Source organism: Cebus imitator, unplaced genomic scaffold (genome assembly GCF_001604975.1).
Source record: "Cebus imitator isolate Cc_AM_T3 unplaced genomic scaffold, Cebus_imitator-1.0 Scaffold449, whole genome shotgun sequence".
NCBI lineage: Eukaryota > Metazoa > Chordata > Mammalia > Primates > Cebidae > Cebus > Cebus imitator.
Genome location: NW_016107764.1, coordinates 2879116 through 2893675, shown reverse-complemented (window position 1 = coordinate 2893675; position 14560 = coordinate 2879116). Strand labels below are relative to the sequence as shown.

The 14560-nt window shown below is 53.0% G+C and overlaps 1 protein-coding gene across 11 annotated transcripts in view; it reads right to left on the bottom strand.

Moving 5' to 3' along the window:
• MROH1 (maestro heat like repeat family member 1) overlaps positions 1-14560 on the bottom strand; it is a 117112-nt gene that overhangs the window by 61598 nt on the left and 40954 nt on the right. For all 11 annotated transcript variants that reach the window (XR_001819851.2, XM_037732459.1, XM_017511639.2 and 8 more), the window contains 5 exons: positions 9646-9797; positions 8728-8868; positions 8222-8314; positions 3130-3208; positions 1790-1903 (listed from right to left, as the gene is read on the bottom strand). Coding sequence is in view for 10 of the 11 variants with exons in the window: in XM_037732459.1 (XP_037588387.1) it covers positions 1790-1903; positions 3130-3208; positions 8222-8314; positions 8728-8868; positions 9646-9797 (579 nt within the window). In the remaining variant the exon portion in view is untranslated. The remainder of the gene's footprint in view (positions 1-1789; positions 1904-3129; positions 3209-8221; positions 8315-8727; positions 8869-9645; positions 9798-14560) is intronic.

The following is a 14560-nucleotide window of genomic DNA, read 5'->3' as shown; positions in this document are numbered from 1 at the left end:
CTTCCCTCCCCACCCCTCCACAGAGAGCCTGCACTTCCCTCCCCGCCCCTCCACAGAGAGCCTGCACTTCCCTCCCCACCCCTCCACAGAGTGGGTGCTCCCCTCCCTGCCCCTCCACAGAAAGCCTGCACTTCCCTCCCCTCCCAGCCTCTATCCAGCCCACCACAGCACTACCCTGGGCTCTTAAGTCTGGGCAGGCCCAAAGCAGCAGCACCTCAGGCTGCTTCCAGTGGGGCAGGGGCCTCTGAGGGTGTCCTGCAGTGCCTGTGCCTGACTCCTAGCCTGGTGACATTTCACACTGTGGCCCTGTCTGCCCGTCCTCCCTTGGCCCTCCTGCTTTCTCAAGCTGCTCCTACATGTCCCAGAACTCTATGTGCCTCCCTCAGTGGCAGCTGTTTGCAACCCAGCACCTGACTGATAGTGAGCCTCACAGGACAGGGGGCAGGGTGCCACTTCTGAATAGGGCAGACAAAATATTTTAGGCTTTGTGGGTCACGTGCTGTCCCTCTGTTTGCTTTTATAACCCATTAAAGCTCCCTAGCTCACAGACTGAGCAGGGCTGGCGGGCCACGGCCACTGCGCACTGACCTGCGGAAGAGCCACGCTGGAAAGCACAAGCTCACCTGTGAAAAATGGTATGTTTTTCAGGCTTGTTATTAATCACTTCAGTTAGCCTTAAGGCCAGGCACAGTAGCTCACACCTGTAATCCCAGCACTTGGGGAGGCCGAGGCGGGCGGATCACAAGGTCAGGAGATCTAGGCCATCCTGGCCAACATGGTGAAATCTCGTATCTACTAAAAAAATACAAAAATTAGCTGGGCGCGGTGGTACACACCTGTAGTCCCAGCTACTCGAGAGGCTGAGGCAGAAGAGTCGCTTGAACCTCAGAGGCGGAGGTTGCAAGTGAGCCAAGATCACACCACTGCACTCCAACCTGGTGACAGAGTGAGACTCTGCCTCAAAAAAAAAAAAAAAAAAAAAAATTAAATAAAGACTTAAAACAAGGAAATGTGAAGTTTTTAGTCTAATTGTGAAGACCCCAACACACATATGTACAAAACAACTGGCCTCCTTATCTCTTAAAAAGGGCTGGGCACAGTGGTTCACTGTAATCCCAGCACTTTGGGAGGTAAAGGCAGGCAGATCACAAAGTCAGGAGTTCAAGACCAGCCTGGCCAATATGGTGAAACCCCATCTCTACTAAAAATACAAAAATTAGCCAAGTGTGGTGGCGCATGCCTGTAGTCCCAGCTACTGGAGAGGTTGAGGCAGGAGAATTGCTTGAACCCGGGAGACGGAGGTTACAGTGAGCCAAGATCATGCCTTTGCATTCCAGCCTGGGCGACAGAGTGAGACTCCATCCCAAAAAAAACCAACCAAACAAACAGTGAAAAGGCTCTTCTCAGGCAAAGAAGTCTAAGAGACAAGCAAACTAAACCAAAGTATGTCTTGGAATTGATCCCAGAATGAGCTAGAGCAGCTGGGGAACGGCTGTCTGAGGCTCTGGGAGCCCTCAGAGGCACAGTCATGTGGGGAGTGTGGCCACACATGGTGTCTGCAGCCAGCTGTCAAAGCAAGCGTGAACCACCACCATCTGGTGAAGGATAGACAGGTAACATTCTTACAACTTTTCAAAAAGTTTGGAATTTTACAAAATAGAAAGTAGGGAAATCTTTCTAGAGAATTCAAAGCAGGATGGTACTGTCACTAGAGGAGCAACATCTGCCAGGACCTGCTCCACCCTGGACATGGCTGGGGTGGTGGCCAGGCTAGCGTGGAGGCACTCACCAGCCGAATTGATGACATGTCTGACCACCTGCAGGGTGCCCACGCGGGTCCTCTCATTGCTAGAGTCCAGCCTGGGAAGCAGGAAGGCCAGTAGGCGGTCAGGCGAGTTGCAGGCTACAGAGCAACAGGTACAGGTTAGGCTCAATGTCATCTTGTTCATCCCTATACACAGCATCCTCCTACTTCCCAGCACAGAGGAGGACCCAGGAGAGTCACTGTGTGAAGGTGAGAAGCTGGGGCCACCTAATCACTGGGCTCTGATGTCCTTGTCTAAGGCAGGGTTGGAGCACATGGCCCCTACCCTACAGCATCAGCACCACCCAGAGCAGGCAGGGACTCAAATCTTGGCCCGCCCAGCACACAGGTGCTTGTTTCAGCTTCTCCAACTCAGAGGGGGGCCCATAAGAGGGCCCTCAGTGGCCCCTCCTGAGTCTCCTGGCTCCAGGCCCATCTAAGGCTCAAGGGGACTCGACTGTCAAGAACACAGACCACCAGCCCAAGCAGGGCTAATGCAGCCCTAACTCCAGGAGCTCTCTGGCAATGACTGCGGCAGCTCCCTTACCCACTTACCAGGCTTCACTGCAGCTGCTGCCCAGTGCCATCCCCATTCCAGGTGGGCTCTGGAGGCCTGCTCTGCCTGGGCATCAGACCTGTGGTCCCTCCGCCCACCACAAGCCTGCCCCCAGCCTGTCTGCGTCAGTCTCCCCACATCCCTCCTGCGGGACTTGTGTAAGGGCAGATGCTCATGCAGGTAGGGGGCCCCCGCCTGCCCAGCCAGCTCCAGGGAGATACTGACACTGTGGCCCCAGCAAGGTGACAGCCCTAAGTACAAGCAGGATCCCTCCTCACACCATCTCCTGCCCCTCCAGGTTGGCTGTGAGGGCCTGGCAGGGCACGGGGACAGCATCAAGTTGGGGGGTGACAGGAGGTATAGCACCTCCAGGTGGGTCATGGGAGGCTGGGCAGGCAATGAGGGCCAGCAGCCACACGCCACCTGGGGGAGCAGAGAGCAGGCCATGGAGCCAGAGATGGGGTGCGGAGGAACAGGTGGGCGGGGGGCAGGTGGGAAATGCCTGGACAAGACCGTGACTGGAGGCCCCCAAGGATCTGGGCAGGGCAGCAGCACACTACTCCGAGGAGAACAATGTTCTGGGCTGCAACCACTGCCCAGGCCCTGGTCCAGAGGACCCTGGAGACACAGGCAGACCCAGAAGAGGTGGAAACAGAGGCCTCTGCATCCCCAACCAATACCCCAGCCACTGCCACCCTCCACACACAGCAGGTGGTGACCCCACAAGTGTCCGCAGATGCCAGTGGGCAAGGCTGGGCCTCCCACTCACCCAGCACAGTGAAGCAGCGCAGCACCTCCTTCTGGTTGCTCATCACCAGGGGGCTTGAGGACTCCACAGGCACACAGATCTGCTCCAGGAACAGGGGCACAGGTTATAGACCCAGAGAGGCCAGAAGAAAGGATCCTGCTCTCTGATGAATCTGGGTCTGGGCAGCTGGGCAGAGGGCTTCAGGTTCCCACCCCATGCCTACAGCAGGCAGCAGGAGCTCCAGGCTCTTCCTCATCCAGGCCCTGGGTGCAGGACAGTCTCACCCTCTGTACTCAGAGGCGCTCCAGGACCAGCCCCATTTCCTTACAGTGGGAAAGAGGAGGGAGACAGGCAGCAACAGGCAGACACACAGCTGCTGTCAAGTCTTCAGGGACACATCCTGCTCCACCACCCTCCACCCTTCCTATCAGCGGCAGGAAACAGATTCCCAAGAGACATGTTTTACTAGAGAGGAGTGTCTCCCATGGGGCGTGACGCCTGGAACCCAGGCTGGAAAGCATAAAGCACTGGAACCCAAAACTTCTGGAGTCCACTTGTTTAAAGTCATAAGGAAAAAAATACTTGAACTGGTACAAAGCAAAAACAGGCTGTTGGCTGGGCATGGTGGTGCATGCTTGTGGTCTCAGCTACTCAGGAGGCTGAAGTGGGAGGACTGCTTAAGCCCGAAAGGTTGAGGCTGCAGTGAGCTCTGATGGCGCTACTGCACTCCAGCCTGGTGACAGAGCGAGACCCTGTCTCACTTTTCTTTTCTTTTCTTTTTTGAGATGGAGTTTCACTCATGTTACCCAGGCTGGAGTGCAATGGCGCGATCTTAGCTCACCGCAACCTCCGCCTCCTGGGTTCAGGCAATTCTCCTGCCTCAGCCTCCTGACTAGCTGGGATTACAGGCATGCGCCGCCATGCCCAGCTAATGTTTTGTATTTTTAGTAGAGACGGGGTTTCACCATGTTGACTGGGATGGTCTCGATCTCTTGACCTCGTGATCCACCTGCCTTGGCCTCCCAAAGTGCTGGGATTACAGGCGTGAGCCACTGCACCCGGCCTTCTTTTTTTTTTTTGCATTGCCATAAAGACATGTCCAAGAGACCCTGTCTCAAATGAAGAAACAAACAACAATAAAAAACTAAGGATGTTGGCAGAGGTCTCTCTGGGCTCCACGTTACCTTAACAGTGATGTCAAAGCACCCCCCACTAATCCAGGTGTGACATCCTCCATCCCTACTCGCAGGTCAGCAGAGGGCGCTGACAGGGTCTCTGAACAAAGGGCTCCAAAGCAATTCTTCAGCACAGCCCTCTTATGAGGCAGAGAGGTAACCACAGCAAAGGCCCCAGGCCCACAGGGCCACAGCCCAACCTGGGTTCTTAGAAAACTGTTAGGAAGCATAGTGAGGTGGGGGATTTGGCCCCAAGGCTCGGCTCTAGGTTCCCCGCTACCTGCTTGTTATTTCTACTATAAAGATGAAGTATGATCATAAGAGATGCTGCAGCTTCCTGCCCGCTCTTTCAGATCACCTGCCCTGCAGGAAGCAGCCACCATGGTGTGAGGACACTTAATAGGTCTTACAGAGAGATCCATATGGTGAGGAACTAGGGCCTTCAGCCAACAGCCATGCGAATGAACAGCCTTAGAAGCAGATCCTCCAGCCCCAGTCAAGCCTTAGATGGCACAGCCCAGACCGACAGCATGAATGGCTGTAAACTAACAAGGGACCCTAAGCTGCAGCGACCCTCTGAGCTGCTCTCATTTTCTGGACCCACTGTGAGATAATAGCTGTTGTTGTTTTAAGGTGGTAAGTTTTGTGGTAATTGGTTACACTGCAATACATAACTAATGCATATGGGTATTCATATGGAAAAAAGATACAGTTGGATTCTCATTCCTTACCTAAAATAAATCCCAGATGGATTCAATAATAAAAGCGTAGGGGGCCAGGTGCAGAGTCTCACACCTGTAATCCCAGCACTTTGGGAGGCCGAGGCGGGTGGATCACTTGAGGTCAGGAGTTCGAGACCAGTCTGGCCAACATGGTGAAACCCCATCTCTACTAAAAATACAAAAATTAGCCGGGCATTGTAGCAGCTACTTGGGAGGCTGAGGCAGGAGAATGACTTGAACCTGGGAGGTGGAGGTTGCAGTGAGCCAAGATTGCAGCACTGCACTCCGGCCTGGGCAACAGACTCTGTCTCAAAATAATAATAATACCAATAATAATAGTGGAAGGGAAATTGGGAGAATTCAGAAAACAACAATCACTGATTCTTTTTTCTTTTGTTTTTTTTTTGAGACAGTCTTACTCTGTTGCCAGGACTGGAGCACAGTGACACGATCTTGGCTCACTGCAACCTCTGCCTACCGGGTTCAAGTGATTCTCCTGCCTCAGCCTCCCAAGTAGCTGGGATTACAGGTTTGAGCCACCACGCCCAGCTGCTAATCACTGATTTCGAAATGCTTTTCTATGTATAACAAAACCTGAACTATAACATAAAAGATGGATAAATGATAACGTAAAAATTAAACAACTTTGTACGGCTAAAAAATATCATAAACAGAGTTTAAAGATAAACGACAAAGTAGCATGTGAGTGTGGTCCTGGTTACTGGGGTCTAGGGAGGGGATGAGGATGGAGGATCACCTGAGTCTAGGAGGCCAAGACTGCAGTGAGCTGTTATCGCCACTGTACTCCAGCCTGGGTGAGTAAGCGAGACCCTGTCTCAAGAATGAATGAATGAATCAATGACAAAGTAGGAGCAAATATTTTCACACACACCTGTAATCTCTATACTTTGGGAGGCTGACACAAGAGGATCACCTGAAGCCAGGAGTTGGAGACCAGCCTGGGTAACAGAGTAAGACCCTGTCTCAACAAAGAAACAGTCTCACTATGTTGCCCAGGCTGGAGTGCAATGGCACAATCTTGGCTCACTGCAACCTCTGCCTCCTGGGTTCAAGTGGTTCTCCAGCCTCAGCCTCCCAAGTAGCTGGGATTACAAGCACATACCACCATGCCTGGCTAATATTTTTTGTAGTTTTTAGTAGAGACAGGGTTTTGCCATGTTGGCCAGGCTGGTCTCGAACTCCTGACCTCAGATGATCTACCCTCCCCCCTCAGCCTCCCAAAGTGCTGGGATTACAGGTGTGAGCCACTGCACCCAGCCTAGACTCTGTTTCTACAAAAAATTAAAAACAAAAAAAGCCAGGCATGGTGGCGTGCACCTGTAGTTACAGCTACTCTGGAGGCTGAGGTAGGAGGATCGCATAAGCCTAGGTGTTGGAAGCTGCAGTGAGCTATGATCACATCCCTGTACTCCAGCCTGCAGGACAGAGCAAGACCCTGTTGCTAAAAAAATTAAATAAGTAACTGTTACAGATCAATATGAACAAAACTTAAAATGCAATGGAAAAAAGAAATGAATGAATAGCTCAAGAATAGGAAATAACACATTTTTCTATCTTCTCAGCTTTTGTATATTCATATTTCCTTTTTAATCCATTCTCTACTCCCATGCCCACTGCATGTAGATAATCACTTTTTGTTTTCATATTTTTTGCAAATCTGTATTGTTTTGCTCATCTTCAGACTGTGTAAATGATATTATGCTACATCTCTCTTTTTCACTACTGTTTTTAGAATTGTAAGCCTTTTCTCCATAGAGCTCTTGTACATTCTTCATTAATTCATATACATAATAGGTTCCTTTTATTTTTCTTTTTAAAAAAAGACAGGGTCTTGCTCTGTTGCCCAGACTGGAACGCACTGGCATGATCACAGCTCACTGCAGCCTCAACCTCCTGGGCTCAAACAATCCTCCCAACTCAGCCTCTGGAGTAGCTGGAACCACAGGCAGGCACCATGACACCTGGCTGTTAATAAGTTTCTGTGGTTGGCCGGGCGAGGTGGGTCACACCTTTAATCCCAGCACTTTGGGAGGCTGAGGCAGGTGGATCACCTGAGATCAGGAGTTCAAGACCAGCCTGGACAACATTTTAGTCTCTACTAAAAATACGAAAATTAGCCAGGTGCAGTGGCACGTGCCTGTAACCCCAGCTACTAGGGAGGCTGAGAAAGGAGAATTGCTCGAACCCGGGAGGCAGAGGTTGCAGTGAGCTGAGATCGCGCCATTGCACTCCAGCCTGGGCAACAAAAGCAAAACTCTGTCTCAAAAAAAAAAAAGAATATTATTTCTGTTGCTTTATTGGATTTAAGTTATCTACTGCTTTTCGTACCAATCTTGGCATTTGTATCTTTCTAGGAACCTAACCATTTCATCCAGTTGTAAAAGTTGTTACCACGTGACTGTTCACAGTGCTCACATTATGTTTACTAGCTCTGTGGCTGCCGTCCCTCTTCCCCTTCGTTTCTGGGATGCAGCCAGGACCATCCAGGTGGTAGAGGGTGGGGCCCAGCTGGAGTGGGCCAGGTGAGGGGCAGGGCAGCAAACCCACACCTCCACACTTCTCAGACAGTCTCTTTGCAGATTTCACCACACCAGCATCTCTAGCTTTCTGGCCCTCTCCTCTGTCATCCAGAAAGTCCCATGGGCAAACAAGCCCCAGTGCCAGGGCCATGGGTGACCTGGCACCTTTGTCCCTCAATCGTTCTCAGATCTCATTCACCCAACCTGGAGAGGGGACCCCACTGCTCAGCCTCTTCCCAGATCGCTTCCTCTCCAGCAGGGCCTTCAAGACTCCCCCGCCATCCCCCTGCAGCCCAGGGCCTCTCCTCTGCTCCTCTGAGCTCAGTCCCCAGAAACCCCGGGCAGTCTCAGGCCTCCCACAACTGGTGCTTCAGCTGTGCTGACCTTTCTCCCAGAACTCCTGTACTGGGCCTGCACTGGGCCTGAGCACCTACTCCTGCCACCTTCACACCGGGGACTCCTATGTCACCTGCACTGCCACTGCTGGGCAGGGCAAGAGCATGGCGACATCGCTAAGAAGTCACCCGGGCGAATCTCAGGGAATACCCACTCCTTAGCCCCATAACTCCTTAGCTGAGCTGTCCACCCGACTTACTTTCTGCACCCCTCATCTGGCAACTTTACACTGAGGAGTCTATGGCACCAGGACCCGCCCCACCCATGCCCCGCCTCCTACCTGGGAGTGCAGTGCGGCCAGGAGGGCATCCAGCTGGGTGTCCAGTGTGCGGCTGCCCACACTCACAGCTGCCTCGAGGATCTGGCCCAGGCTCTGCTCGGGGTAGGGAGAAGAGGCCACCAGTCCTACCTCCAGCCCCCTGAACTGACTGTGAGGTCAACCAGAGCCTCACAGTTGGGCCACAGGAAGACATGGGCCAGGAGTACATGGGCCCCATCTTGGGGATCAAATGAGGAGGCCCTTCATCTACCTCTAGAACTCAGAGCTGGGGAGGAGGGCGGTGAGGGCCCAGGAAAGGGGATCCCTAGGCCACAGGTGCCATGGACCAAGAGGTTCCTGGCACCATACAGGACAGAGCAATGGGAAAACTCTAAGCTGGTCCCTGCAAGGGCTCTGTCCTTCATAGCCCACCATTGAGCCCTAGCAGAGGACTCAGGGCCACCCCCGTGGAGTCTGATTGGAGGGGTCCTTGACTAGGCAGGTGGACCTGCCCTGACTGCAGATACCTTGGACACGTAGAAGGTCTCTGAGTGCTTCTTGTAGAGGGCGAGGATCCCAGGGAGGAGCTTGGGCAGCTGCTCTTCCAGCCTCTCACTGGGCAGCAGATGGCTCATAGGCCCCAGAGCCTCCACCACGGCGAGTCGGAGCTGAGAGGGGACAGTGGGCAGGAAGCTCACGCTGCTCAGTCAACACCAACTGCTCGGAGCATGTCCAGCAACCACCCGGGACAGAGGTGAGCAAACACCAGGATATCAGTGGGTGCTACAGGGGCTGGGAAGTAAGCCAGAACCCAGCAGACAGTTGTGGGGTTACCAAGGCAAGCTAGATGGTGGCCAGGCCAATAGGGTTTGTAGGAGATGCTCAGTGTCCCGCCAGCAGCACTGGGTCTCCGGGCAGAGGGAAAACCCATAGTGACTGGGCCCCTCTGGCACCCGTCACAAGTATGAGACCTGTATGTAGGCGGGGTCCTGAGCAGGTATGTCGGCCTAAAGGTAGCCAGGCACAGTGGCTCACACCTGTAATCCCAGAGCTTTGGGAGGCTGAGGTGGGTGGATCACCTGAGGTCAGAAGGGCGAGACCAACCTGGCCAAAACGGCAAAACCTCATCTCTACTAAAAACACAAAAATTAGCCAGGTATGGTGGTGGGCACCTGTAATCCTAGCTACTCAGGAGAATGAGGCATGAGAATCACTTGAACCCAGGAGGCGGAGTCTGCAGTGAGCCAAGATCATGCCACTGCACTCCACCCTGGGTGACAGTGAGACTCTGTCTCAAAATAAATAAATAAATAAATAAAAATAAAGGTGAGCCACTTCCACTCTCCAATCCACCACCGCCCTCTGATCAATTTGCCGTGGGCAGGGAACGTGGGGAGGAAAGCGCCCTGGCATCAGGTGTAGACTGAGGCAGCCGTGGGGCATACCTTGGCTTCTCTACTCTGCAGCCAATGGTGGAAGAGAACGTCGTAGGCGCTGAAGATGTCGGTGGCGAAGGCATCCTTCCTGACCGTGGGGTCTGGGGCTCGGTCCAGGTTAGCCAGGTACTCCAGGGCACCCTCGCTGAAGCGCTGCAGAGCTACCACACCGGCCAGTGGTGAGTGGCTGCAGGCGGTGGGCTTGTGACGATTCCCAACACCTACGTCTGCAGCCTGCCCCTTCCAGAAATCCCATGGCAGCCTGCAAGATGCCCTCCCTAGTACACCAGCCAAGCACAGAACTCCAGGACTATACAGAGGTGAAAGGTGTCCCTCCAAATTCATGGACTTATTGGAAATAGGGTCTTTGCAGATGTGACTTTTTTTTTTTTTTTTTTGGAGACAGAGTCTCAATCTGCCACCCAGGCTGGAGTGCAGTGGCTTGATCTCAGCTGACTGCAACCTTTGCCTCCAGGGTTCAAGAGATTTTTCTGCCTCAGCCTCCCAACTAGCTGGGACTACAGGTACATACCACCATGCCTGGCTAATTTTATATTTTTAGTAGACACAGGGTGTCACCATGTTGGCCAGGCTGGTCTCAAACTGCTGACCTCAAGTGATCTGCCCACCTTGGCCTCCCGAAGTGCTGGGATTAGGTGTGAGCCACAGCGCCCCGCCAGATGTGACTGTTAAAATGAGGTCATAGCAAAGTAGGGTGGGCCATAACTCCAACATGACAGCATCCTTACAAGAAGAGACACAGGCCGGGCGTGGTGGCTCACGCCTGTAATCCCATCACCTTGGGAGGCCAAGGCAGGTGGATCATGAGGTCAGAAGATCGAGACCATCCTGGCCAACAAGGTAAAACCCTGTCTTATATTAAAAAAATATATATATTGGGGGAAAAAAAAAAAAGAGACGCAGAGGCAGGGGGAAGATGGCCATGTGACACGGAGGCACAGATGGGCGAGGCAGCCTCAGGCCAAGGACGCCCAGAATCCATGGCCCCACCAGAAGCTGGGGACGCCTGAAATGATCTCTCTGGGTCCCCAAGAAGGAACCAAACCTGCCAACATCTTGAGCTCAGACTTCCGGCCTCCTAAACTGTGAGAAAACACATTTCTGTTGTTTGAAGCCACCCGATTTGCACTTGGTGCTCTGTCACCACAGTAAACTGCTGCAAGTACCAGCCTCCTCCCAAAAATGCCCTCTGGCCACAGGTTCCCACCAACTCCAGTCTGCCAGAGACTAGAGGAGCAGCACCACGCCCACCCACCCTCACAGACAGGCTTGTGAAACACATTCTGCCAAAGGCTGCCATGGCAGGCACAGTGCGGGCAGGAAGAGCCACAGCGAGAACAATGGCCAGGGCGGAGGGGCACCAGGACACCAGGGTTAGCATGAGGCCCTCCCACAGGTGGGCAGCTCCTGACAGCGCACTGATGCCTATGGATGAGACCTGTGGACGTGACTCAGCTATGGCCTTGGGACAACTATGCAGGCAGAGCTTGGAGCAGGCAGAGGCCGGGGCAGGTGGCCGCCTGGGCTTCGAGTGGCATGGACATATGGGTGGAGAGTCAAAAAACACTGGCTATGGCCGGGCGCGGTGGCTCAAGCCTGTAATCCCAGCACTTTGGGAGGCCGAGGCGGGTGGATCACAAGGTCAAGAGATCGAGACCATCCTGGTCAACATGGTGAAACCCCGTCTCTACTAAAAATACAAAAAATTAGCTGGGCATGGTGGCGCGTGCCTGTAATCCCAGCTACTCAGGAGGCTGAGGCAGGAGAATTGCCTGAACCCAGGAGGCGGAGGTTGCGGTGAGCTGAGATCGCGCCATTGCACTCCAGCCTGGGTAACAAGAGTGAAACTCCGTCTCAAAAAAAAAAAAAAAAAAAAAAAAAAAACACTGGCTATGGGGCCTGGAGCCCAGGACATGGACCTAACTTAGGTGCAGATGTGTGAGTGGTCAGTGGGCCTGGGCCCTAGATGAAGGGGAAACATGGGGGTACAGGGGGAGAAAACTGAGGCCAGCACCTATAGCCCTGCTAAGGACCAGGTGGAGAGGCAGAAACTGGGGAGGAAACACAATGGGACCCTCAGCTCCAGGGCAAAGTCCAGAGGTCCTGAGAGGACACGCCCACCACACGGGGAGGGGGCTACACAAGGCATAAGACCAAGGGGTGCTGCTGGGACCACCTCGGCTGCCCCAATCTCAAGTTCTTCTGATGGGCCCACTCTCTCCAGGGTGGCTGCTCACTGCCATTCCCAGCAGCACTGCTGCAGGCCCTGCTCCAGTGTACAATCTCATCTTGGTATTTTCAGACATTTACTTTTAATTTTCTCCAAACTGCTTAATGTGAGATACTTCTTTGAAACTAATGGGCTGATCACCTTTCTATGTGTATGATGACTGGCTGTGTGGTTCTGGCCTCTTCTTCCCCCATTTTTCTGAGCTGTAGTCTCCCCTTCTGATTTCATAGCAGTTCTTCCCATGTCTGCTTTAAAGAGCAGCTCAGAGGCACAGGCCAGATTGCACAGGCCTAGTCCTGGCTCTCCCACTCCCCAGCTGCATGGCCTGGGACAAGTTACTCAGCCACTCTGTGCCTCAGTTTCCTCACCCATAAGATGAGGCAGTGACTGGGTACGGTGATTCATGCCTGTAATCCCTGCACTTTGGGAGGCCAAGACGGGTGGATCACTTGAGGTCAGGAGTTCGAGACCAGCCTGGCCAACAGGGTAAAACCCCATCTCTACTAAAATACAAAAAATTAGCTGGGCGTGGTGGCAGGCGCCTGTAATCCCAGCTACTGGGGAGGCTGAGGCAGGAGAGTCACTTGAACCCCGGAGGCGGACGTCACAGTGAGCTGAGATCACACCACTAAACTCCAGCCTGGGCGACAGTGGTGACGGTGAGAGACTCCGTCTAAATAAAAAAAGAAATGGGGCAGTGGTAGCACCTGACCCAAGGCTGCTGTGAGACCCCCCCAGGGCTGATGCAGACGTGGTGCAGAGGGCCAGGTCAGGGTATACACGCCAGTTCCCACTGGCCTTAGGCCCTGTCCACTGCTGCTCCCAGGGCCAAGGCTGAGCCCTTCCACTTCCTATAGAGAAAAGTTTTTGTGGTATCTTCTTTGGTAATTCTTTTTCTTGTTGATGTTCACCTACAGTTCTGTGCATTTTTTCAGATCTGATGAGCAAATTTCTTTAATTTGCCATGTCAAACTTGTTAATCTTTTCCTTGGTGATTTATGCTTTTTGTGTCTCACTTTAAACCCAGCCTATAAGAACCAAAGGGTGCAGGTGCTCCTGGCAGTCCTGCGAGGCTTGCCGACCCCTGGTGCTCCATGCTTGGGCAACCATCTCACACCCTTTTCTTGCCACAAACCCCTCATCACAATGGGCTAACAACCTTGCCGAAGAGGAGCCTAAGACCACTGGAACCCACACCTAAGCTCTGTGATTCCCACACTCCCCACCTGGCTCCCGTGTAGCCAGTGGTCCCCAGAAAGCCTCCCTCTGGCACCGACCCTGCAGCAGGGTCCTGTCCGAACCCTGCAAGAGCAAAGGCCCCGAGGAGCATTATCCAGACAAAACATCTCCAGCTGCACTGTCATCCCTTCACAAGGCCACTGGCCACCTTCTAGCCCTGCCTTCAGGGTCACCAGCACCCCAAGGAGCTAACCCAATGGTCGACTCAGGCCCTGTGGGACTCTCATGAGAAGCTCACCAGAATCTGTGATGACAGATTACAGAGGAGCTGGCGCCTTTGAGTCTAGTACAGGAATGCAGATGATCTTTAGCTGCCGAGCCTCCAACAGCATCCTGCAAAACTCTGCTCACCACTAATAACTTGTGGGAATGTGTTGGGATTTTTATATAAACAATTTTATTAAGTGAAGACCAAAAACCTTTGGTTTCTTCCATTCCTTATTTATCTGGGTGGTTGATCGTAGGGCTTTTTTTGAGACAGCATTTTGGTGTGTCACTCAGGCTGGAGCGTAGGGACACATGCTTAGCTCACTGCAGCCTCAACCTTCTGGGCTCAAGTGATTCTCCCACCTCAGCCTCTCAAGTAGCTTGGAATACAGGTGTGTGCCACTGTACCTGGCTAATTTTATGCTATTTTTTAGAGACAGAGGTCTCACCGTGACACCCAGATTGGTTTCAAACTCCTGGGCTCAAGCGATCCAACCATCTCGGCCTCCCAAAGTGCTGGAATTACAGGTGTGGGCCACCATGCCCGGCCTGAATTTTTAGTAAGAATCAACAAGGACAGTGGCCTTGTGGTTTTCATTCTTATGTCGATCCGTGTGAGGGTCCATCCTCCCAATGTGGAGGTGGCCTCTCACTCTAGGGGTGACCCCCCCTCAGAACACAGCTAGTCCCTGTGCCAGGCAATATGGATTTTGTTATATGGTCAGCAATCACAGCGGGGTATGCAAGGTGATAGGAACCTGCTTTGCTCCAAGTTCTGGGGTATGAAGGGTCACCATACCCCAGCAAGGGCACCCGAAACCATCTCAGACTCGGGTCCAGCAGCAGGGGCATGGAGGAGGGCAGACTCTGAGTGACGATGGCCCTAGGTCTTTTTTGTGGTGCTGCTCAGGTTATAAAAAGAATTTGGGGCTGGGCACAGTGGCTCAAGCCTGCAATCCCAGCACTTTGGGAGGCCGAGGTGAGCAGATCACCTAAGTTCAGGAGTTTGAGACCAGCCTGGCCAACATGGTGAAATCCCGTCTCTACTGAAAATACAAAAATTAGCCAGGCATGGTGGTGGGTACCTGTAATCCCAGCTACTTGAGAGGCTGAGGCAGGAGAATCACTTGAATCTGGGAGGCAGAGGTTGCAGTGAGCTGAGATAGCGCCACTGTACTCCAGCCTAGGTGACAGAGTGAGACTCTGTCTCAAAAAAAAAGAAAAAAA